The following is a 27255-nucleotide window of genomic DNA, read 5'->3' as shown; positions in this document are numbered from 1 at the left end:
ATTTGATATCAAATCAATAAAAATTCATTCTTCATTGCACAGAACTAGCTTGCATAATGGCACTGTATTCAGCTTTCAACTTCACTGCATTTAATCTCTCAATTTAGGAGAAGAAATATCTGGTATAATAAGAATGCAGCAATGCACTTTACAAAGAACTAATGTATTTTCAATATTTGTTGATTTTATGCCAGCAAGAAGTTAAGGGAGATAGAAAAGGAGAGATTGTCCTTCAGATGTACTTCTTTCACAATAAATAAGTAAATATAGACTCTATGACATCCTGCTCTTCCTCTGAAATTATCCAATCTCAGAAATGTGTATAGTTCCCAGAATGCTGTTCACTGAATAGGTTTGTGTAATCTAAAGACTGTGGGAAGAAAAAACATCTTAAAACATCTTGGAATGCCTACTTTATATGATAACTAGTGTGTGATTTCTGTTATGGCTGGCTAATAGCTTGGTTTTCTTTTTGCTAGTCTTTTCCAAGCCATCAGAAAACTGAGAAGATTGGGTGGGAGTTTGTGCTAGTTTTCTGACATTTTGTCAGTCTTCAGCCTGGCAGCTTTAAAGGAGATTACTTTACCCTCAGATAGTTGCAATAGAATGCAGTGTTTTGTCAAGTGATTTGCCATAGGAAAATGTTGGTGCTTAAAAATCATTGCTATATATATATTGCATCATTGCATCTTTCTACACTTTCTTCACTGCAATTACAGATCACATCTAATGATGCAATCATGATCCAGAATGGAGAATTAGAATAAATAATCCAAGTTTTCAAAATGAATTCTTTCCTCAGGTTAATTTTATCGACATGTTTTTAGAATTATGTAATTTAAGACAAAATAATTGCACTCCATCTTTCTAATAAGATATCATTAACTTAGTTCAAAAATAAAACTTTTCTTAAACATGACAACTGTAGAAAGTAACACTTCTGAGCAAGCAAATAGATCTATGACTTGATCCTCTCCCCGTGAGTTTATGCACTTCTGGCTGCACTGCATGCATGCAGCAGACAGCAGCATAGAACCAGTGACACTTGGCTGTGCTGCCAGTGGAGAAATATCATGCTTCCTTTAAGACAGGAACTGATGGCAAGAAAAAGCAAGAAAGCATCAAAATAGTTGTAAAAACTGGTTTATTTCTTAAAAATAAATACAAAAATATAAATATAAAACATCGGCAGATAGAATTTGATGAAATGAAGTTGCACAAACTTTTTTTTTAAACCAGCTGCATATTACACTTATTAACACCACGTGTACATTTTGTTTCAGTTTTAATGTACAGAACAGAACATACTGGATTTTTTCTTCTTTGCCTTCTTAAAAGCTGCACTTGCAAGGGTAGGACATGTACCTAACAGAAGCGGCTTGTACATGAGGTTGCTTAAGGGATTATCACCCTGTTCAAATTTCTGAAGGTAAGGTATTTTTAATTTTAATTACTAAAATGGACAACACTGAATTTCCATAGCTTTGGCTCTTGGAAGGTGATTAAATAAAATACTGTATGCGTTCCAAGTGGCATCCTACTAGAAAGAATGAATTACATAAATGGACAAATTGAAAACAAATTCTAAAGGAAATCATTGTGCTGAGTGGCAGGAAAATTTTCCTGAATGTTAAATACTGTTGAGTGCAGAAGGTGTCTGTAAAATTACTTCCGCTCAAAGGAACAAAGAATGTAGCCTACTGTAGGTTAAGAAGTGTCTTTGTCACTTTCTCCTCCACCATACATTTCAGCAAGCTTATTAAACCGAGGGCCCCATTCTCGGAGGTAATCATAGTTTTGGTCTCCTTCAGTAGTACTCGACTCTAAGGAGCTCAAAGATTCAGCTATTGAATCATTTCCTTCGTAGGCGTAGGTTGCAAGCGAGTCATACGGTGGTGCAGAAGGATCAGTATCATGCTCTTTTAACCTTTGGTTAATGAAATCTCGCACATCTGTGTTATCTGGTGCTGAAGGAGTCCTCCGTGGTACAAATAACGTTTCAGGGATAATGTCTCGTCGAAGCTTCTTATCTTCTATAGCTGCAGGATTCCTCAGTGTGCCAATATCAAAGGCTTGGGTATCTTCCTCTCCACCGCCTTCATCATTATAACTCACAATGTTGTCTCTGATGTCCTCTTTAGACAGGATCAAAGGCTCTTTCTTTCGTTGCCTCTTCAGAGCAGCAAACAGCACCACTATAACTTTAAGGGAGAGGAAAGAATGGGTAAGGACAGAACAATTTGTAGTAGTGATTCCATCAGATACAACAGCTTTATTTCATCTACATTTTGCCAGTCCATTTCTACCTGATCACTGTCTATATCACAGTAGAGACTGTATCAAAATGTGCTTTTTTTGCAGAGAACCATGAGCTTTGTCTATGTGCTCCTCTGGTAATTTAGATGAGTTTTAAAATAGCCAGGTTTACTCTGAAGGTCTTTTCCCATTTTTTAGTATGGAGCATGTTCAAACTGTTTTCCATCTGAACTACAGATTATTAAGTATATTCTGAGAAACACAAAATGGAAACTTTAAAAAATTTACAAATTTTTTATTACAGCATAGAAACCTTTGGATAAACTGATTTAATATGGTAAAAATATTATTTACTGGCTAATTCTGTGTGAAATACATACTGCACGATGACTTTAAGCGTTTATTTAAACAAGAGATTCTCTATCTCAAAAAAAGTTAAAACAAAAGACATGAAAGTGATTTTTTATTACATTATTCCTTCTGCCTGATCATCTTTCTTAAAGACAAGACAATAGTAAAAATGCATTTAGAAGTCTGAAACTTGATTTCATTTTTACTACGTTCAATTGTCAGGCAGTTTTTGCCTTTATTTCCTTTAATTTTGCATTGAGTTTCTCTTGCAAAAGAAGCAAACCCCATGATCATTTATTCTGCCAACCTGCATGATTTTTTGTGTGTTAGACCTGAAGCATTTGCTCTAGGAGGAAAGATACATTTTTCTTACCCAGCAGGATGATGATGCAGAGGAGAATGGCAATCAGTGCCCCTGTACTGAGGCCAGCAGGGAGGAGAAGGGCCTCTGCGTTGCAGGACTGCATGTTCCCTCGGCTGTCACAGGCACAAACTCGGATGGTAAGTGTGCCAGTGCTGCTCTGGATTGGATAGTCATTGTCTGATATCACCACTGGTAAGAGGTATGTACTTATTTCGTGTCGACTAAAGCCATTTCTTCTTGTTAAAATTCTGGCAGTGTTATCTAGATAGATTAAAATATAATGTTATTTTGCATAAATAAAATAGGAAAATAAAAAATAAAAATAAAATAAAATAAAAGGAAAATAAAGAATGTATCGCATATAGTACGTGCAAAGTATAATATTTTATGTCACTGTTAGTATTTTGAAATGGGCTAGTCCTCATTTCATAGTCATATCTGACTTTTCTAGTGACATTCCCATTTAATCAGAAAGCTATTTATAATTTTTTACATACAGCTGGCCTGTTCCTCTGTGCCTTTGCAACACCTCTGAGTGCGATTTGAAAAGAGGATTTCTGAAAGCTTAAAATGTTTTATGGATTAATGCATGCAGTGCACGACACAGTTCCATTCCATGGCTAAAGCCCTGAAATGAAGTGGCCAACTGAGAAAAAATAACCTTCCACTTCACGCTGTTCAACAAGCACTCTGTTCTGAAAGATTCCTCCTATGGATCTTCTGTGACAACACATAGGGGAATGCTATCAGTAAATACAGAATGAGATTTTCCACACCAAAAGACTTTCAACATACTGTAGAACAATGAATTATGTACCTTTGCACATGGAGTAGAATTTTTGTTGGAAAAAAAAAAAAAGACAGTTTTGAGAAGTGAATTTACTAAATTATACTTGTGGCCCAAAAAATAATACATATGTAGTATGCTTCAGCATCAAATCTATTCACTGAGTAGCCAGAAAAGAAATGAAGGTAGTATGTAACAGTAAAAGAATATTACTTCTATTGTCAAAGCTACCTTATACTTCTAAAACTGTGACCCAACACTAGAGTTGCTAACTTGCAAATCCAAAAGGGAGAAAATTCAGATTGAATCCATTAGAAAGAAAATTTCATTGTCATTACACAAATGAATTTCTTGAGGTAAATGGTAAATGTTTTGTGAGCCAAATTCAAGATGAACTAAATAATTAATACAAAATAAAGAAAATAATTTCACATAGAAGAGAAATACCAAGGTCAATACCTCTGCATGGTCACTAGGACATAATTTTTGTTTGAAAAATTAAATGACTTTTTTCTTCATGGCCTCCATGAACTGAAACACAAAGTTCTCTTTTACTGCATCCTTTGATTTGTTTTGTGTATCTATGTCATTTGTTTTCACTCAACATGAAAAACAATGTGTCTGATGTATTTTAAAATACCTTTCTCTGCTAGTGAGAAATCTATATGGTACCTAAATGTTCAACTTCAATTATTCTCTTTACCTACTTATATAATTTATTTCAACCAAATCTTCCTCATGGTGTTTGCAGCCTGTTACTTCCTGTAATCTTCATCATTTATAGAGGATTATTCCCACTGCCAAGTCAAAAAACTTTAACATATTTGAAGGTATTATGATATCTCCCTTCGTTTATTTCTTCTGTAGTCTAAAGCGCTCCCTATTGAACTGGTGATGAAGGCTGAAATGGATGTGTTGTACATGTCTCCTGATAAAAGCTGGACTGATCAAGGATCAAAGCAAAGCCAAAGTGGCCATGTGTTATCAGCCATAATTTTCATTAATCATCAGAAAGAAGCAAAACAGAAAATCAGGTGACATAAATGTGACAGAAAGCTAAAGTGAAACATCTGAACTTGGAAGGTGAAGCCATTTTTTAAGCTTTCTTCTGTCCTATCCTCCCTTTATTTGGTTATTCACTCCAAACCAACATTCACTGATTTTCTTTATAATTCATTTTATCCTATTTTTTTTCCTAAGTAAGTTTTGCCTTCCATACACAGATGAAAATATAGAAGTCCCAAACCACAAACATTCAAATTAAATTTATCTTGCTGTTAACAGCAGCCTTATGGGCTTCTCTATTTGTTGATGGAATATATAAGTAAATTCAAAATATTGCAGGAATGCATGCCAGGTAGTAAAGATCAAACTTCCACGGATCAGAGAATTTTACCTTCATTGTCCTGAACAGTGAAATTAGGGTTAACAGCTGCTAAACTGAAGAAAAATTTTTGTCCCCCAAGAGGATCATCTTTGTCTACTGCACTTATGGTCTGGATAAGCTGCAGGAGAAAAATAAATGCAAACAACAACAACAAAATAAAACAAAATGCATCTAGGTTTTGATGTTTGAATATCTTAAGACAAGCAGAGTGAAGAAACTTCTTATTCAAACTATTTGCATATTGATTTAATATTTAAACTGTGGGACATATCAACTGAACAAATTTTAAACAAATATGTAAGCTTTGTAACAAGAGCATCCATATAGATTTTCTATGGTGGTACATGCATAGAAGAAAAATGGCAACCTAATTCTCCTTTTTTTCTTATTTCAGTATATGTTTATATATTTTTGTAACTATATAAGTGACAAAACTAAAATCAACACCTAAGAGAAGAATTCAGAGCAGATTTTTTGCTTTCGGGATGAAAATGTTATTTCATCAAAAGCATTGCTTCTAATAGGGAAGTTAAAGTTTCAAATAATATTTCAAAATAACATTTTTTTCTAAAGCAAGATTTTCCTATCTCTTATTAAAGTAAATTTTTTTAAAAGATTTTCAACATTAAAAAGTGTATGTTAGAGTATCTTTCTACTAAATACCAGATTATATTTCTACTTGTAAGACACATTATAAGATACTGTGCAGATTCACCACCTCAGATTAAATCCAGTGTCACAGATATGTCATAGCTGTTTGGTACTTGGTTGGAATGCTTTCTGTGATTCCTGCAAAAAGATTTGTGTAATACTTTTGTTTGGAAGTAGCAGCAAGGGATTCATTAACATTTGCTTATCTGTCAGGTAAATGAACTTGTGCCTTTTTATCCACTGAAATTTCTAGATGGAAGGCTGACAAGATGCCACTTTCCAAATAAAATACATTTTTTAAAATCTTCATTGATTGTGTTTCAGTGTTTGGTTTTCTTTTTGTTTGTTTTGTCCCACAGCAATAAAAAAATACTTATGATTAACATTTTTGGAGGGTGCATATATGCAGTTATATGTGCCAATAATAATTTACTCTTGTCCAGGTTTCAGCTCAAACTGAGTTGATTTTTCCTTCATAGTGTCTGATGTGATGCTTTGATTTGGCTTTGGGTGAAAAACAGTGTTGATAATACACTGATATTTCATGATGTTGCTGAGCAGTGCTACACAGAGGCAAGGATGTTTGAGTTTTTCAGCTTCTTGTGGACTGGCTGGGCATCATTTGGCAGGTAGAGAACAATTGCTTATGCATCACTTGTCTTGTATATATATATATATGTATATATATATATATAATTATCTTAACTGTTATCCTTTTTTTCCTCTTCCTTTGTCTGTCCTAGTACATAGTTTTTATCTCAGTCCACAAATTCCACTTTCTTTCTTTCTTTTTCTTTTTTAAAATTTTCTTCCTCATCCCACTGGGAATGGGGGGGAGCAGACTGAGAGAGTAACTATGTGGTGCTTAGCTATCTTCTGTGTTAAACTACAAGAAATCTTTAACCTAGATCTTTAACCTAGATCTTCGTTATTCTTCATATCTCATCCATCATTTTAAATTGCAGTGTTTTTCCAAGCATGCAATAACTTCTAATTTTTGACATTATTTCTTCCCTGTGGCATACTTGTTAAACTCTGTTTTTCCACTTCCTGTTCTTCCAAATCCAGCCATTTCTCTTCATATCGCAGGTTTTGTCAGAACTGATCATTTTTAACATCAACAATTGCACTGTTCTCCTGCTTGCCTTTACAAATGCATGATTAACTCCCAACTTCTCTCTTGTACATCCTGAATACAGCAACAAATTTCTTCAAGAGGCAGGGACCGGATTTGTTTAATGCATCATCTTGCAAGCTTTCTTATCCGGGGTTTTCTCCTCTAAATTTATTTTATCACACAAACCTACATTAACTTGCTGGGAAAGCAGAATAGATAAAAGATAAAAGATAGAAGCATAATATTTTCTGCTAAGGGATGAAGATTTTAATTATTTAATGACTGTATAAGTAACTAGCAAAAAAACTTTAGTGATTTTCACAAACTTAGAGGTATTTTTTAAGTCAAGAAAAAACAAGTCAATTTTACTTCACAAGTGAAGACCATGAAAGTGGTCTGTTGTAGGTGTTAAACTGATGAAAATCAGGTAATCCTCTTGTGATTGCCCATACCTATAATTTAGAATGAGTACACAAATTTTTTTATTGCCTGAAATTTTTCAGAGATTTTTAATCTACTAGAGCAATGTCAATCAATGACAGAACTCTAACAGAACAGCAGTTAAGTAGAACAGCAGTAGACAGCAGGAAAATATCTTCTACCTGTCTATAATTTCTTGTAGCAATTGAAGTTCTCTGGGAACTTCTCTATTCAAATACTCATTCTATTTGTCACTTAGATAATTTGCTTATATTACGATTTAAAAAAAATCTGCTTGTAGGTTCTTAAGTTGTTTTAGGTTGTAAAAAACATCCTTCAGACTTGAAAATTTTTGCATAATTAAAAAATACTAACAAAGACTCGAATAACTAAATATTATGCATTTTCCCACTAGATGCTGGTGTGTATCTTTAAAAGGCAAAGTTTTAGGGACAATCTTAATGAGATAATGTGTATAGATACATTGTTATTTACAACATCTCTACATCTAATTGCAAAAAAAAAAATCACAAAGATAAGCATCATTTGTTTTGCTTTTGTTCTCAATTGGAACCAGAGATATATTTTTAATTCTATTTTAATATATTTACAGAAATTCTTGCAAGTGAAAATATTACTGAATTTTTACACAGGAAGTCCATTAATAGCCCCTTTTCAAAGAAAGACACATATTCATAAAGCAAGCACTCATCATCTCACATGTCAGCGTGGAAAGTTCTCCTTGCACTACCTGTAGTGCACCTGAGTTCCACCTGTATGTCATCATAAGAAGCATGTGCTTTTCAACAGTGTAGATGGAGTTATTTTACATCAGTGCACGTGGTCTTTGAAGGAAGCAGCATCTTTCTGTCAGCTTTTCAAAGCACTGCACATTTTCTGAAGTGTATTCAGACAATACATGGCTACAACATACCAGTAAGACCTGTCCAGCAGGTTCCTGATATATTTGCCAGAAAGCACTTAAAATACAGATGTAGACCACAGTCAGTGATATAGGTTTTTAGATGATTTTTTTGCTTGCCTATTCCATATCTCTTGAAGAGAATAACAGCACCACCAGAGACTTGGATGGCAGATAAGATTCCATGTCCAAAAACATTATTTGGCTTGCTTTCTGTTGACTTGAGCAAAAAAAGTTGTCACATCTTTTTGAGGATAGGTTGAAGTATGCTTCTCAAGTACATTACTGTTTTTTGTTGTCAAAATAGCTCCTTTATACTTGTTTCCTTCAATGTCTGTTATTTCACAGGTTCTTGTCAAAACAAAGAAGTGACACTGATAACCACTCTGTAGAACAGCCACTGTTTACAGTTTTTTCATACTAGCCATTAGTTCCTTCTATTCTCCAAGTCCTGTCTAATGAAGGCATGGGTTGGAGTAATATCTTGTTTTCTAACCTAGTCCAAGCAACTACAATGTGACAGTGATTCTTCCAGTAAGTGTTCTTTTACAGATTTTCAGCCTGTATTTATTGTGATTGCTGCTCCAGTGTTTCAGTTTCAGTCATCTTGGGGCACTGTATGCATGTTATGAAAATGTGCCTTTGTTCACACAAATTTTTAATCATTTTCACAAATCTAAACACTTTAAGCATGCTCCACCACTGTGTTCTGCAGGTAAATCCAATGAATCAACGATTTTCATCTGATTATTATCCAACTGTTTACAGGCACAGAACTGATGGAAGTAATTATGAGTGTAATTAACCATGAGAGCTGTGTTGTACTAGCTTTCCCTTTTGCACAGGTGCTAGGCAGCCACCTGGAATAGTATCTGTATTTTCCTTAACACAGACTCATTCTTGAAGCTTCAAGGACTCATACAGCCTTTAGTATACTCTTATTTGCCTGACTCAGAAACCTCTGGGCAGTTATTGATCGCAGGGTAACTATTTAGAGTCTGTTAAATATAAGCAAATCCACTTGAAGAACAAGACAACATTTCTCATTGGGTACACCTCTTTATTTGTAATCAAGATGTGTATTAGTCTCCTAGTAGCCTTTTCCTTTCTCAGTGTCTTCTAAGTATAAATCTACATTTTAGTAGAATCGAAATGGTAGGCAGTAAACTCAGCCTTACAGGTCACCTACTGTTACATTTTACATTCTAAATATAAATATTTACATTTTGAAGATTACATTTTAAATATAGATATTTTGTCTTACAGCATATATGCTGCTGGTAATGTACATTCTTGTTATTTCTTAGAGAAACTGAATGATACTGAAATATTAATGCTTTCAATTCTCATTCTCATCAGTTTGTCTGTACGATTTTGTATCATTTTTTTAAAATAATGTTAAATAAATGAATAAACATCTATCCAAGCACTCATATCTAATTACAAATCCTGTTGAACTACATGGGACACTGAAGAAAAAAAAATATGACCAAGGTCTACTATCCCTATGCCTTTTCATGAGAAATTGATTTAACATAACAGACTTCCAGAAAGAAAATGAAAGCCTATGAAAGCCTACCAAGAAATAGCTATTTGTATCAGAAAGTTTAAATACTGTCAATGGAATTTCAAAGAATAGAAATCTGGCTATGTGTTTGTTGTTGTTGTTGTTTTTCCCTGAAGTTGTAATAAAATTGTTCTTCACAGCTTTCACAGCTAGAGTAGCTGCTTTGGTAATTGTGCTGACACCACGTCATTATTAATCCAAAGGGGTTCTTGCATAACATGATATGTATTAATATGAATATAATATTGACAGAAATTTATTTGTTTTTGAGATATGATGAGGGGCAAGCCTGGTAATTATTCATTGCTCCAAGCAGTGTATCAAAACACAAATATTACATTTGGTGCTTTTTTGATCTGTTTAATTGCAGTGGGATAGGAAGTGGGGAGAGAGAGTGTGACTTTGGGTTAGCTTAAACAAAATAAATGAACAGAAGGTGGAAACATTTTATCACATTTTTGCATATATTTTCTGATATTGTTAACAACTGTATTAATCCTACAATTTATATGGTTTCATGCAATTTATATGGTATAAAGCATTATTTTCTCATATTAATTTACTATGGGATACCTCCATTAATCTCACTCTAAGTTGCTTCTCAGTGTCAAGAAGCAGTAATAACTGGAAAGATGAGACAGTTTCTCCAGTTGAAAACAGACAGAAATATAAGGAAACAAAACTAGTCAAAGAATGTTGCTAGCTACTAGAAAAAAAGATAAAAAAGTAGAAAGGCGGTTGCTGTATTGGTTGTTTATTCCAAAACTACTCAACTTTGTGGTTTTTAGGTCTTCTGAAAATGTAAATGATTTTTTTTTTTTTACATAAATAAGCTAAGCATTTGTTTTTAAACTCTATGCAAAAATAAACAAATAATCATAAAATATGTTATTAAATAACAACAACAAAAAAACCTGTTTGAAAATTCTATATTGAATTCCATTACAAAAGTTTTATTTTACTGTAATTAGTCAGAGTAAAGCGCTGAGAATTATTGAATAAAATGGTTCAAGAAGAAAATTCTGACATCACTATAAACACTGGAATATATAAAATGTAATGAAATTGTTGGAAATATAAAGATATCAAAAGCCATGTGTAGCAGAAATGCTATATGGCCTGAACCAGTGATTGAGCACCTGATGGGAAGACAGAGCCAATCCAGAGGAGCTCAGGTGCTTTATAGCATTGCACCATTTTTAAGCAATGTTACTGTTGGAAAAATATTCCTGATGAAACAAAGGTATTTTTTTTAATATATGATTCAAATGAGTTAATGATAAGCAATATAAAAAAGAAGTGGTGACAGAAATCGAGTCTGCTTGTATAACGTATGAGGACTTAAGATTCAGGGAAAAAGAAGAAAAAAACAAATCATACATATTTTAAGGTATCTTTGAAAGAGAATTCAAAATGATATAGACTGATTTTATATAATTCTGCAGCAAGTAAAAAGATAGTAGGTATGTATATATTCAGTAAAATGAAGGTTTATAAAAGGAAGACGGCATGCTTGGAAACCCTAACATAAAAACACAACTTTCCTAATTATTTCTGACTAAGTCTTTGAAAGCTGCAAGGAAACATGCAGTTTACATCTCTGCTCTAGCTCAGGAAGGAAGTCCTTCAGCAAACGGGCATGGTCTTTAAGAAGGCCAGAGCATTGCTGTGCTCCTGTGCGTATCCACATCTGTTACTGCAAGGCCTATACCATTGGCTGTATGTTTGTTACTCAGTAACATTCCATTTCACATAAATTTAGAATCCCACAGATACATATGTTTATATATATATAAAAGTGACCAGAATAACAAAGCATGGTGAACAGTCAAAAAGGAAAAAAAAGAAAAAGAAAAAAAAAAAAAGGGGGGGGGGGGGGAAGGAGGAGGAGAAAATTGAACAGAAAAGAGAAATAGCTGATGTGGGAGGATCCAAGCCATACTTAGTATGGATTAATTTAATTCAATCCCTCAAGACAGACTGAATTCTAAAATAATGACTCATTACTGATCTACCTGTAAACGAGAATATAATTACATTCAAATAGATTATTCTTGTTATCCTGAATTGAATTTTTCATTTCTCTTCCTGTGAATTGATTTTATTTTAAGACTTATTTAAAAATTCAGACAGTGTTAAATGATTATTTAATTATTATAATTATATAATAAATAAAATTGGTTATCATAATGTAGTATATCTAATATTGCCACTTCGTTCTAGCAAGGGAGACCCTTCTGAGCTTTATAATTCAAATAAACATGTATAATTTTGTACATACATTTAGTTCCTTATTTATTAGATGTAAGTACTTAAAGTGCTTTCTTATTTCCTTTTTTAACTGACGGCCATTTCTGAATGTGAAGAGAATTGTGGTTAATTTGTGCACTGATGCATTGCTGGTTTTTTTTCGGCCAGAGGTGCTGGTGCTGGAAGAAAAAAATCAGTATTCTACATTTTTAATTTTAATTCTATATCTAAAATTTGAATTAATTAAAATCTTATATTAGTATACACAGGCAACAATACAACTATCACAGGAGACAATATAACTATCAGAAATTTTAGATGTTTTGCCCAAGATTTCCATTTATACAGCTCTAATCATCTTGAAATGCTACTAATAGCAAATATTGCTTAATATTTTTAAGTATTTAATATGTTATAACCATGAAATGTAAGTTCTTTGTTGTACTTTCTGACTACTGTTGCTTTAGAAAAAAAGAATGGCAGCCTGAGTGCAAAACTTGTGATGCAAACTGAATGTAATACCTGTAGGACTGAAACAGTTAAGAGATACTAACACATCTCCCATCTGAAATGCTTGCACTGAGGTTCTACTGTGACCATTTTAAAGCATTTATTGCTGCCTGACTGTGCTCTGGGACGTGCTGTGCTGTAATAGGCAAACAGTTCTTAGTGTTTCTAATATGCAGCTGCCTGTTAGGAACTAGGTATTAAGCACTGCAGTCCTTCTACTTAAATTCAAATAGGCCTTCTGTAGTCTGTAAGAAGTAAATCAAAATCATGTATTGCCATTTCAAAAAAATTCATATTTTGTGCTTTACTTTCAGAAACTTTTGCTGGAATAATGAAAGACAAATATTACAATTGGAAAAGAAAAGGAAAGTGTGACAGATGCATATGTTGTGTAATCACCACTAGCATGGAACTATATGTAAGGTTTGCCACTTGTGAGTTATTGAAAAGATCGATAAAACTTTTTTTTCAATAATTAAGTATAACATTTTGCTTTCTCTGAGAAGGTAACGGCAAAGCTAATTATACCCATATTTCTTGAGCTGATCTAAATAGGCAAAAATACTACAGCATTAGGTTGAGGAATGTGCTAATTCACACGCTGTTGTTGTTGAAATAAATTGATATTTCACTTTAAGACTCACGTAGTACGATACCTGCTATGTTCATTTTCAACATCTGAAAGACGTTTTGGACATATTTTCTCCTAAATAACAGGCAAGAATAATCAACAATTGAGTACCGTAGCCAAATGAGACAGTAGAAAATGTTTTATAAAAGTCATACCTGTCCAGCTCTTGCATTTTCACAAACAAAAGTATCATAGAATACAGCAAACTGTGGGGCATTGTCATTAACATCCAAAATTCTTACATAAACAGGAACACGGGTAGTATCTTTCGGGTTGTCTGACAAGAGAGAAAGAAGAATGAATTTAACTTACTACTAAAAGTATTCTATCTTCCAAATTTAATGAGCAAGAGATATTCAAGATTAGGTTTGAAATTGGTGAAAAAGTAAGAGGATGACTTTGATTAAAAAAATGTATGTATTTGAATCTAGTGAGCAATTAAGACATTTACAAGAAATTAGTGGCTGCCACTGCTGGTGTTCAATGTAAATATAGCACATAGAAAATATGTCCATTGCTATAATGACAAATTTATTTTGTGGATTCAAGTGTATCTTTCTGATATAAAGTTTTGAATTATAAAATGATTTGCAATTGGTTTAACATAAAAGAGACCTATTATTAAACCTCTCCTATGTCTTAGTAAGCAGGGAGAAAATTCAAAAAAGTCAAAGTATACCAATAAAAATGAGAACCAATTAGAGTTTTTATGTTTAAATTGCCTTAAAAAATACAAATATAATTTTTCAGACCTTAGAAGTGGTTACTGTTGTTGGTTTTAACCCATCTCCTCAAATGTTCTGACCTTAGTATCATTTAGAATGTGCTCCCTTGCAGATCGATCTGACCTACAAAGAATCTGAAATAATGTCTTAGACTAAAAATGCAGCTACTGCTTAGAATTGTGCTGGATATCCAACAGCTTAAAAACTGTATGATTTTGCTACTTTAATGGAATAGATAAATAACAATAGAAATTATTCAAAATTACTTGGGATTTTTTTGTTTGTTTTGGTTTTATTTTCCTTTTAAGATGCAACAAATAAAACATGAAACGTTCAGGAAAAACTGATGTTACCTTCACAAGTAACTTACAACATTTTTGTTGGAGAGTGTGATGTTGGTCCTTTAATATGCTGAAATGTTTAAAATGGCAGGTTTTGGACACAGTTTTCACATCCTTTTGCATTTTTGTACTAACTTTCCAAATATGTTCTGTTCTTATAGTTGCTCTCTGACTGAGTCATGCTTCAGAGTTAACATTTTTAAACTAATTTCCTCCTTCCATACTTTCTCCAGAACTAATGTATCCCTTTGGAGAAGTTTAGCTACTCTACGTAGGTCTACAATGTAAATTCTCTCTAACTATCCTGACAAGGAAGTAATTTAATGTTATGATAGAGGCATAAAATTATAAGTTTCTTTAATACATAAGTACTTCTGAGTATTGCTTTTAAAGTAGTGGGCAGGGATGTGAAATAGAGCAAACTTAGGAACATGCATTGCCAGAAAAATGTATAGCTACTGGATGTGCTAGGTATAACCAACCCATGGCAGGAGACACCTGGGGTCCTGACTACAGAAATAGGTCTAGGAAGACTAAGAGTGGTCAAATGAGTGTATGTGGTGTTCCACTGAATTCTTTGCATTGTAGTTCCTTCCAACCATACTTCACTGCTGATTAGCAATTTCTGCTTTTTGTAGTGATGTAGAGTTAACCCTAAAAATTCTCTGGCTTTGAAAGCATAAGATCCACTCTAGCTATTTCAAAGTTCTGACTTTTGTCACTTAGAAAATTTTCTTGCAGGAGTATTAGTTTTAATCTCAACTGTCTAGCAGGACCTCATCTTTCTTCTTTGTACTTTCAACGTGAAAATATCTACAAGGCTATAATTTGAATAGTCCAAGAAATGTTGTAGTTTAGTGATCAAGTGCAACCTAGCTAACTTTTAAGATGTATTGATTCCAAGAATTGTAGATGTAGGTAAAAGATTTATTTTCCCTGAAAAAAAAGAAGAAAACAATATATATATATAAAACATAGATTATAGTCCTGAACTCTGCTACTGTAACATCAAAATCCTGCCATTTTCCTCAAAGTAAAGGGAGGAAACAATTTATTTAATTGAATAATATTTCAGAAGTAGCTTGGATATTAATGATCATTATTAGAAAAAGATGAGGTGGAAAAATGCTAGATGGACATAGCTGCTGTTAGCTATACCCAACTTAATTCCCCAGAATATCTCACATATTGGAGTGGAAAGGCTAGGGAAATTGAATGAAAAAATACCAAACTAGCTTACTGATTTCAGCTGCTATAACACTGAGATTGTGCCATTGTGATATCTCACGATCCAGTGGCTTAGAAGTATAGATGGATCCATTTCCAGAATGAATATTAAATATCCTGTCTAGATCTGTATGACGATCTAGAGAAAACCTATATTCAAAGAAAGAATAAATGTTGTTAATTAATAAAAAAAATGGAAGAAAGCATTTGTTTCAAAAGTCAGTACAGCTGTTGGGTTCTATGCATTATATTGAAAAGATTGCTTTTTGTAACACAAATATTCAGTTTCCGTAAATGAAGTGCTTCCTTTCTTTTCTCCTCCTGATCTTTGGTGGTTAATGTAGTGATTATATCTGAAATTGTACACGCAAATTTGTAAAAATTCTCATGATTAGCTCTCTAGAATGAGAAATAAAAATTGAAAGATTTCATAAGTTATAAGTATGATATAGCAGTGTAATATTCATCAGAACATTCACAGGCATGAAGATCACAAAAAAATGAAGTCAAAATTTCAATATAAGAATTAAAGAATTGTTTTAATCTTGAAAGGAAAATTCTCTTTGATGTTCAGTTCCTTCAGACTGAGACTGACAGCTAATTTCTGAGCTTTTCAAAAGTCCTCTTATAAACTCCATTTCTGTGCTTTAGGATATGTTAAATTAACAGAGATGGAATTAAAAAAAAAAATCTATAAAAATTAGATCATATGCAGAAATTTAACTTTTATGAATGTTAAAGAATCTTTCATGGTGTTATAGCTGCTATAAATCTTCAGGAAACAATTTCTTCTATCACAAAATGACAGATATGTCAAACAATGATCAGTGAACTGTTCTTTACTTCATTTTTTTCTAATATTCAACACTGCCTTCAAAGTCAAGATTAAACCTTTGATGTGGAGTAAAATGTAAGATTTTACAAAATAAAGATCATTTGTCTAATTCTGGCAGTATCGGGTCAATTTATTGTGCAATATGTTAAAAATAGTCATTTATGTTTTTATTAACTTTTATGACTGACCTAAACATTTCATTAAATGTGCCAATTTTTACATATAATATTTAACTGGATTGAGTGAAATTGAAAAATGGTGCAATATGAAAATATCTGTAACAGTTTGATGAATTTTATTTCTACATTTCACCACTTTCAACAAAATAAATATGTATAAACTATTAAGCAAAAAAAAAAAAAAAAAATCCAAATCAACACCAAAATGAGTAAAAACAAAACAAGAACAAAATTAAAGAAAACTTAAACAAAGAAAAATTAAAGAACTGTCAAAAATCTTCTGAAACTATATGAAAAACTTGCTCAAGTATTTTTTTTCTTCACCCAGTTGTCTATAAGTAAGTTATAGAATTTAACAAAATCTTATATTTTTCAGAGAAATTATATGTATGACTATTCTGTTTATATGATAAAAAACTGATTTCCTTAAACCATGGAGCTTTAAAGAAGAAAATAACTTATTTTGACAATTTAGAATTTCAATTAACAGAAACTAATATTTGAAAAAAAGTATTTAAAAAGAAAGTTAAAACCTGAATTAGTTTTACAAACTGAAGCTGTGATTTTTTTTAATTAAACATTAGCATTTAAATATACAAATTGTCTTAATGCCAAAATAATATGACAGCTTCAAAAATATTTTGGTCAGCTCTTCAGGTTAGGGGTGAATACATATTACTTTGCATTTAGTATTGGTGTTGGTAGAGGTAAAATCTTGTAAAAACTTACTCTAGGTACCTGATTATTCTTTGAAGTTGAGAGACAAAGCAAATACTGAAGAGAATACAAGAAAATACAAGAGAAGAATTTGAGCTATGCAGTATGAATTGTTTTAAAGTTCCTGTCTTTAACTGTGTAGCATTAAAAGAAAGGTTTAAAAAAAAAAAAAAAAAGTTGTGTACCATGAAGAACATTATCAGAGTTTTTAATTTTCTTTTTGTAATAAACTAAATCTAAACAGTCCCCTTCATTGTTTGATTTTTCCCCATCATTATTTTCATTTTGCCAACCTGCCTCTTCTAAGTTATTTTCTTAAGGGGAATGTCTTAAGACATCAACAGAACACAGAAAAATTATATAAAACACTTTTTAAATTGCTGTTCTTTGTAAGTAATACTGATGAAGGAAATAAATTCCTTCAGTTCATTGAGTTGTGTTAGCAACAAAATGAGTAAAAGTGCCAAGTTTGTTCCTTTTCCACTCACAATTATGAAACATAACTGCTAAAATTGTCAGCTGTCTCATGAAATTAGAGTGGATAAGGATGCACTGCTAAGTTATTTATATATTCTACAATTTTAGAGGCTTGGCGCTTTCATCTGCTATCTTTTCTATACACTTAAATCACCATAGGAGAAAATTAGATTCAATTTCAATTCCTAATACAGTTTTTTCCACCTGGGCCTCATTCAGCTGCATGTGACAATTTACTTCAAAGTTAGTAAATAATGTGGGTTTTTTTGCCAAATATAGTTTTTGTACTTTGTTAGGCATTTCAGGCGAGACATATCCAACTTGGACAGCTTTGTCTTATCTGTTTCTTAAGAATTATGTATTGTAGCAACAGTAATCAAACTAACTAACTAACTAAACAAGATACAGTTAACTATATCCAGCTAGATGTGATCTAGCAAATAGCATCAAGCAATATCCACAGAAGAGATATTTTGATGATTAATCATTGAGTGACTAATTTCTTAGGGAATTTGAGGAAACACCAGGATAAATCTATTCTATGTACCAATCACATTGGTAGCCTTTATAGCAGGAACCAGAGCTTGGCGCTGCATATTTTCCAGGACTAAATGGCAAAAAAAAAGTGAAATCCCTCACCCATACACTAGTTTTGCAATTTTTCATATTCTGAAGCAAGCAGTCCTGAAGAGCCTACTTGAAATCAGTGTGTAATTTTAAGTTTTCTGAGATAGGAAGTTTATTAAACTAAGAAGCGTTTATTCTCTGTCTTGTGTGTAAGTGAACACCTGCTCTCTGTAGTGTCTGAGGCTTACAAATAGATAGCATCATTTTCAACTCTGGTTGGCACACTAGTAAATATGGGAAAGAACATTAGCACCTTCTACCATGTCTCTTAATATTTTCTTTACCAAATTTCTTTCTTTACAGAGAATCGGAGATTACCTTATAGGGCTTGAAGCTGAATCAGGATCTCGTGCCATTACCGTTCCTATTATTGTCCCCAGCTCAATATCTTCATGAACCTCAAAAAGGTAAGAAGATCTACTGAAGACAGGAGGCTCATCTACATCCTCTACAGAAATTTTCACAATAGTTGTATCTTTGAAAGGCCCAAGGTAATAGAAGCGTGGATCCACATGGGTATTCTCAGCTTCTACTTTCAAGGTATAAAGCCTTCTTGTTTCATAGTCCAATGGCTAAAAATGAAGATGATGATAAGCTAGTAAATTACATTACGTATGAACAAATGTTGATCTATATATACAGTAAAACAAAGACTGAAGCCTTCACAGATCTTGTTCCAAGTTGGGAGAACCCTAACACAGTTCAAATTTTCCAGAGTAAAAATCACTTTCCCTACTAAGGAAATCTCAGTTTTTCAGAATTTTCAGAAATTTTAAGGGTAGTTTCTGTAACTAAATAATACTTGAAATAACCCCAGTTGCAGAAAGATTTCTCAGCACAAATTTACTAGACATTTGGTGAATTTTGCAGTTCTTTCGCAAGCATAGGAAGATGAAATAATGTTATAAGCATTTAAGTCTTAAAATACTGATTTAAAATTCTGACACTGCAGAACAAGGTGCATAATAGTGATATTATTCAAAAAATATACACACCTCAAAACTCTGTATTTTAATTGTCAAACAAATACCTGGCCTTCAAAATCAGTGGTAGATTTCTTTTTTTTTAAGGACAGGGATTCAAAGTGCTCTATATATAGTAAGAGCTTAATTCTGTTCCTCATCACTGAATTTCCTGAAACATCTTTTTTTTTTTTTTCCGCAAAATAGATTTAACATTTTTGTCAGCAGTTCCTTTTTAAAATGGAAGCAAAAGGGTAAGGCTAGAAACAATTGTAGATACAAGAAAAAAAAAATAACGTTCATCTGTTCCTTCAAATGTTTCCAACTCTCATAGATGGAAAGTATTAGCTAATAAATCATACTTCCTTAATTCCCTATACATCTCATGGAGATACAAAAATCATTTTCCTTCATCAAAAATGGGTGGTAGAAAACTTGTTTCTTTTCTCTTTGCTGCCTTTAAATGCAAATATTGTTCATGCAAGGTGCTAGGAAGACAGCCTAGAGCAGAAGGATGCAGTCCAGACAAATTGTAGTCTTCATGCTGCTTCAAACTTTCTTTTGAAAGCAGTCAGAGCAGAAGAAAGAATATCTAAGAATATACGTAGGAAGTGCATCATAGTGTTGTTATATAAGCTAAACATGTGACTACTGGTATTATCTTTAAAGCGCAGCACACTGCTGTTAAGGGATGCTGCCTTCCAGCGTAGAGCAAAACAAGACATGTTCTCCAAATATATAAAATTGTGACACAGCAACAATGAAGTTAAGCAATTATTTAATCTTTCTCTTACACTGATATGTAGAAACTGATGGACGCGGTAGAGAAACACCAGTTTTTTTGTAGTTACTCACCAGTGAAAACTGAAATCATAAAGTGTGTAAATAATAAATACTTTCAAAATAGAACAGTCTGAGCATGTTTTTTTCCTTGCTTGTTAATATAGTTGTCTGTGCTCTCTGAATGAGAAGCTACTTATCAATACAAGAAAGCATCCTGGTAATTTCTGAATGTGTCAGGTTGCTAACGTCAAAACTAGAAGAATTTATTCATTGTAATTCATTGGTAACATTTTTGGAGCTGATACCTTATAACATGAATTTCTCACATTTCATCCAGTTGTTAGTGTATTTTTTAAATATTTTATTGATTTAATATAATAGAAGTTTGTGTGGGAAACCTCAAGCAAGCAAGAAAGAAACAGGCCAAACCTTCGCAGATTTCTAGGAAAAGGAAAAATATCTGGTCCCTAACTAGGTATTTTCAAACCTTCCCAGATAAATTTCAATGAAAGAACACAAAATAACGTATATTACAAAAAGGAACTCACTGTCGTCTTTGCAGAATGTATCTTTACCTTGGTTGTCATTAGCAAGAGATTAGGAGAGGGATGCTGTGGTATAGTAGTGTTTTGTTTGTTACATAATGCTTAAGGTGTTATTTTGTGTTAGAAATACTGCATAGATTCTTTAGAAATGCTCAAAATCCCAAAGAAAAGGACTGAGGCACTTCCGGAGGAAAAATTGTTGAGGACCAGGAGAACGACATTTCTATCTCTGAGATCTTACACCTATGAAAGTGCTTAGCGACAGAAAACAGAACTAAAGCTAGCTCTAAAACAAGTACACTACTATTATGCACTACTTGTGTGTACCAGCTGACCTGCCCGAAACAGGAATAAAACAATATAACTTGTGGTAGTTTCCACAATTGTAATTATGTTTCTTGGCATATATTGGTCTCCTAAATTGAAACTGAGCGAATGACAATCTGAAAGAAGGAAAGCCTATGTTATTCAGTAGTGAGTTAACTGCATATTGATTGCTGAAGAGAATAGCTTGCATGAATATTCGATAAATATATTTGAAATCACAGAAATAATTAGTACTAACGTTGTGAATGGCCTATTTTTTTGCATACTTAGCTGGCAATAATGCTTTAAACCTGCATCTCTGTGTCTCACTGATATTGCTTCCCTGTGTCATTTCTAGTTCATCTTGAAGGGAAACAGTACCATTGAGTCACCAGTGGGGAAATATTTGCAAATATTAAGCATTAGAATCAACATCACATGACCTAAGCACTTTTTTAGAAAGAACACTTGTTCCATAGCATTGACACCAAAGCCATTCAGTGAAACTTTTTAATAGGCACCTTCCGCACAGTAATGATGCCTTCCTGTGTGTCCCTCTGCGTTACAATGTCAAACATATCTGTCCCATCACCATCTACAATTCTGTACTCTACTTCTGCATTTTTTCCAATGTCTGCATCTGTGGCTTTGACGCTGCCAATAGCTGTCCCGACTGGAGAAGACTCAGGAATGCGGAGGTGGATGGTACCTGTCAAAGAGACAAAGAGCCACTCAGGAGCCCCATAAGCCATTACACATGCATTAAGTAACATCATGTGCAGAATTTTGTTTATCTTTTATTCTAGAGATTTTCCTTTGTAATGTATTTGAGGCAAAAAATTCTGTAGAGGAGAATTTCAGGTAGAAGAGTGAAAACAGTAGAAAAACAAAATCAGAGAAAAAAATCCTAGAAAAATAGTTGAAAAGGCCTTTTATTTTCTATTTTTATTTTCCAGAAAATAATTGATCACATTTTTTTTTAATTTGCATAATTTAATTCACATAGTATTTAATGTGAATCTTTTGGGATGCATTTTACATCTATACAACCATGAAAGCAATAGAAGCACCAAAACTTCCCTGACTTCTCCCGCCAAGTATAAGAAGCAAATTGAAATTTTCACTTTCAAAATTAGATAACCAGGTAAAGTGTTAAATAAACAGGGGGAAAGTTATGAAAATCCACAAGTAGGTGGACTCAGGAAGTAGCATGCATATACCCAAGTAAGGAAATCGATAAAGGAAATTAATAATTATGTGTGATCAGAAAGAATTACGAGGAATGGCAGTGGCCCAACCCCAACATATCCTCAGGAAAACAGAAGTGAGGATTTTCAGTTTCTTTTAATAGAGTATGTTGCAAGGCAAATACAGAGTGACAAAAGTACTGCTTCTGTTTTTGAGGAGACTGACTGAAAAAACAGAAGCACTCTTTTTAACTCAAAAGTTTAAGAATTTCTTTTATTCTGCAGAATTACTTTGCCATTATTTGTAGTTGCCAATATGAAAAAAGAAATAAAATCTAAAAAAAAGCCTCAAACACATTCACATATACTTTATTTACTAAATATTGATTAGTAAAGAGTAAAATTGAATTTCTTACAATTTTCAGCAGCTTTTGATATGAAACTGGTATACAACACCAGAATTAATACTTTATGACCATAAACACTCCATATTCTATTCATATGAATTAATTTCTGTGCAGTTGATTTTTGGTGTTTCAGTCAAGTGATTTGTCTTGCATTTGCTCTGACATATTCATTACCTTTATCTAAAACCTAAATCTGTGTACTTTGCTACATTAGTGTTTAATCTCTGTGTAATCTGTTAATGTTAAAAAAAAAAAAAGCCTCTGCTTGCATTTAGTGTTTATTTAGTCCTGCGTGAGACTACAGTGAAAGACTGCTCTTTTTGCAAATATTTTATATGTTGTAATAAGCCTTATTGTTTGTCAGCTATTCTTTTCAGTTGTTTGTTTTTTGTGTGCTTAAAACTACATCCCCAATCAGTGCATTGTGGACACTATATTGACTTCTACTGTAATGCCCAACTTGTTAATTTATCTATAAAGTGCTAAGTACAAATGGATACACAGTGGATACAGATGCTGAAAATAATGAGAAATCTATCATCTGACAGACTGTTTTAATTTTATGTTGAAACTATACATTAATAGAAATCTGCACCATATTATAAAATACTGTCTTTTATTATTTTTGTCACTGATGACTAGAAATTATTTAGGACATTAAGCATGGGAGATACTGTAACTTTACCCACTGTATCAGAACATAACTACACAAACTAGATTAGTCTTTCAGAACTCTACTGTAAATCCCTTTTGTTTCACTGTTCTTCTTCACCAGTGAGAGTCGTATATTGTTTGCATTTATTCCAGGGAGTTATATTCTTGCAGATGTTGGTAAAGATTAAAAGAATCCTGAGATGGAGAAGAAAAAAGCTTCTCCGTACGGCAAAGAGAGTGGAAGCAAGGTGAAAGATTGTCTACATATTGTGTCAGTGTACACAGTATCTTTACTTCTGGAAAACAGTTGGAAGTATGACAGTTGAAACAATGATCCTAAAACTGTCTTAAATTGCCTTTCTGTTCAGAACCTTGATAACAAGTTTGTGAAGGCAGAGCAGGAAGGGCAAAAGGTGCCACTTTTGTCTGATCTGAGAACAGTAGAGTGCTCTATTGAGACAAACAGGGTGACCACCTGTCACAATGGGCAGGCTGAGACAGAAACCCAGACTGAGAGGCCTTGCCCTGCTGATGTGTCACCCTCAGAGGAGCGAAAGACCTGTCAGACCTTCAGCTGTGGGGAATTCCAGAATCAGCCATGAAGGATGAGCAGGATGTCATGGGTGCAAGTGTGCCCAGATTGATGAACTTTTTGAGCAGTGGCCAGAGTATGAGAGCTGATTTAGTTGTTCAAGCCACTCTCCATCTTATTTGAAAAGTTGAGGTTGCCAGGTGAAATCCCCAGGTACTGAAAAGGACAAAGGAAGACTTGGGGAACTAGAGGCTGGTAAGCCTCACATCTGTGCCTGGGAAGATCATAGAGTGGATTCTCCTGGAAGAGATATAGCACATGCAAGGTTCACCAAGGGCAGATAACACCTTGCCAATCTCATAGTCTTCTATGATGGAGCAATAGCATCAGTAGACAAAGGAAATGCAACTGATGTAAGCTGTCTGGTCTTATGCAAGATATGCATCACATCCTTATCTCTAATTTCAAGAGAGATGAATTTGAAGTGTAGACTATTCAGTGAATACAGAATTGTTTGGTTGACTGTAGCCAGAACATTGTTGTCAATGGTTCCATGTCACAAGTAGGGGCCTCCAAGGGTCAATTTTGGAGCAAGTGTTTTTTAACACACAGGGAGGATAGAGTGCATTCTCATCAAGTTTGCTAACAAGACCAAGTTGAGCAGTGCAACTGACACAATAGAAGAATGGGATGCCATCCAAAGAGACATGGATGGAATTGAAAATGGAACCCATGTGAAACTAATGAAGTTTAACAAGGCCACATGGAACGTGTTGAGGCTGAATCAGGGCAATCCCAGATATGTGTGCAGACTGGGAGAAGAACTCATTGAGTGCAATCCTACAGAGAAGGATTGCGAGTCCTGGTGGATGAACCAGCAGTGTGTGCTTACAGCCCAGAAGGCTAAGAATTCTCTGGGCTACACCAAAAGAAGGTTGGCCAGCAAGAAGAGGGAGGTGACTGACCCCCTCTACTGTCCTTGTATGACCCTGTCTGTAGTACTGTGTCCAAACTCATGGCCTCCAGCACAGAAAGGTTGTGGAGCTGTTGGAGTGGGTGCAGAGGAAAGATTTTGTGCTAAATGTCAGCATGTGATCACAGAAGAACAGTCACTTAGAGAAACAGTCACTGATATAGATACTCTTTTAAGGGGATTTTTAAGAGTGGAAAAATAATCTGAAGAGGCCCCAGTTCTCTACATTAGGGCAAAGAGGAATCAAAGCTGTTTTCATAGTTTTCACAGTTTTTCTTAATTCCAGTGCATTTCTTTGTGGGAGAAGTTTAATTCATCCTTTTATGCTCCTGAGTCCTATGAAAACATATGAAAATTTTTAATAATTGATAAATTTTGGAAGAATACAATAATCTTATGAACCTAACAGGAGTCTGTTATTAGTAGGACAGAACTGAACAGGCATCAGTTCTCACAGTCTCATTGAATTCTATTTAGAGATTAAAATAAAGATTCTTAAAAAAAAAAGTAACCGCTGACTTTCAACTTTGTTATAACAAGTGAAATTACATTAACCTTCATAAATATTTTAAATTTCATTTCTAGTGAAATGTTTGTAGTTAGCATGGCAGAGAGAAAAACAAAGTAAAACGAAAGCCCACCAAGAATTAAAATTAATTTAAACAAAAGGTCCCATCTGATTCATACAGACAATAGAAAAGTGCACATATATTCCTGGGATGCTACACCAGATCCTCATCTGAGTCCAATGAATATGGTGGTGGACTACCACTTAAGTCATGTAAACACAGTCTAGAAAGTCGATTCCACTGCTTTAGGTATTAATTTCACACAATATTTAAGAAACAAGAAAAACAAAACAGAAAGACAACAAGGAAGGAAGAAGAGAGAAGAGAACAGGGAAGGCTTAACTGCATACTTAACACTTTAAAACACTGTGGGAATACAGGCCATAAAAAGACAAATCAACAATAAATTCTGTCCAGAATAGGGCTTGTGTAGCTATGCACAAACTATAAACATTCAATTGCTTGTGATATTCCTATTTGAGTGTATTTTAATTCCCATGCTGATAACCACCTTAGCTAAACACATATATGCTTCAATTACAATGCTAAATTGAACAAAAGTGCATGCTCAATTTGTACCATAAAGAACATAATAAAGTCAGAACCAGTGTCACTTATTTTGAGCCTGGAGGATGATCGTCAGTGACTACTGGATTTAGTGGAGTTACACAGAAGAAAATGTTTGTTGAGGATAACCTAAATTGTTTATGATCAAACCATTTTGCAAATATTATGAATTCAATACATACAAAATGTTTTAAATACATTTAAAATACAAAACCTTAATGAATTTCTAGTTAGATAAAATTTCCACATTATGTAGAGACTAATAATGGTTTCATACTTTAATTTGAGGATAAAATGCCTTGATAGCTATACTATCAAAAGTTAAAAATCAGTATAAAATGCTTTGGACAGCATAAGTAATCAAAAAAATAAGTTAAATGTCATTTACTTCCCTTTTGGACGTCTATCAGATTGTGGAACACTATAAGTAGAGAAGTACAAATCTACTTGATTTCCTTCAAGTAATTCCTTTTTCAGGTTCTCCATGATTAAATATTTAAGCAGATAATACAATTCAAGCATTTCTGTATATCTGCAACAACTACATGTTTTATTTTCTGGTAGGGAAATCTCTAGGAATTAAGTAATATCTATGGGGAAAGAAAAACACTGCTCTAATGCTCTTATGAATTCACGTCTCACCCTTTCACATAGAACTGGAAGGTATCCTAGGCCTGCCATCGCTATAGCTGATCATGTAAATGTTTTCCTAACAAACAAGTGCTGTAACATTTAATATTCTGCTTTAATAATAGTGAATAAATCAGTATATAAGCCTTTTTGTTGTTGTTGTTCATGTGTGCCCTGTAATCTAGATTTACTGTAAATTAAACCAGATGGTCATTGCTTAACTCTTTAGTTTGAACCTCTTATACTGCAGGACAACAATTAAGTGCAGCTTACTCTGGGGAAATCGAGGTGGATTGTCATTGACATCAGTCAAAGTGATGTTCACAGTGGTGGTCCCTGATAATCCACCCATCTGGCCTCCCATGTCCTTTGCCTGGATAACCACTTGGTACTGCTCCCTGTTCTCTCTGTTCATATTTGGTAAAGCAGTCCGGATGATGCCTTAAATAAAGAGCAAACAAAAATTGTTAATCATCCTTTTATTTTTGACATGCAGCAATCTACTGCATCCTTTTTTGTATTAGTCTGTGAAATGCATTTTTAAAATATTCATTTCATGCTCTAAAGTATAAATTTATGTTCATAAGCTTTATAAATAGTCTTCAGTACAATCTGTTAAAAAAATCCCCTTCATTCTACATCACAGCTCCCTTTCAAGTTTACATCCCAAGCTAAAGGTGATTCAAGATACTTACACAAGACAAGGTTAGTGGGTAGAAAGAACACGTTATTAGACTAACAAGAACTGTAAGAAAAACCCAAGCAACATTTTCTGGTACACAAATCCTTCTTCTTGCCT

At 33.6% G+C, this 27255-nt stretch overlaps 1 protein-coding gene across 2 annotated transcripts in view; it reads right to left on the bottom strand.

Annotated features, from left to right (window-relative positions):
- Positions 1-1571: 1571 nt before the first annotated feature.
- CDH10 (cadherin 10) overlaps positions 1572-27255 on the bottom strand; it is a 48656-nt gene continuing 22972 nt past the window's right edge. The window contains exons 4-11 of one of the 2 annotated variants that reach the window (XM_042869360.1): positions 26730-26897; positions 21459-21646; positions 18660-18913; positions 15520-15656; positions 13369-13490; positions 5155-5263; positions 2981-3232; positions 1572-2201 (exon numbers count right to left, since the gene is read on the bottom strand). In XM_042869360.1, the coding sequence (XP_042725294.1) occupies positions 1708-2201; positions 2981-3232; positions 5155-5263; positions 13369-13490; positions 15520-15656; positions 18660-18913; positions 21459-21646; positions 26730-26897 (1724 nt within the window). In that variant the 3' untranslated portion in view covers positions 1572-1707. The remainder of the gene's footprint in view (positions 2202-2980; positions 3233-5154; positions 5264-13368; positions 13491-15519; positions 15657-18659; positions 18914-21458; positions 21647-26729; positions 26898-27255) is intronic. The other variant, XM_042869362.1, reaches the window with a different exon arrangement.

Source organism: Lagopus leucura, unplaced genomic scaffold (assembly GCF_019238085.1).
Source record: "Lagopus leucura isolate 7727_CA_CO unplaced genomic scaffold, USGS_WTPT01 Super-Scaffold_100002, whole genome shotgun sequence".
NCBI classification, from domain to species: Eukaryota; Metazoa; Chordata; class Aves; order Galliformes; family Phasianidae; genus Lagopus; species Lagopus leucura.
The sequence above is the reverse complement of the archived record's forward strand: the minus strand, read 5'-3'. Positions and strand labels throughout refer to the sequence as shown.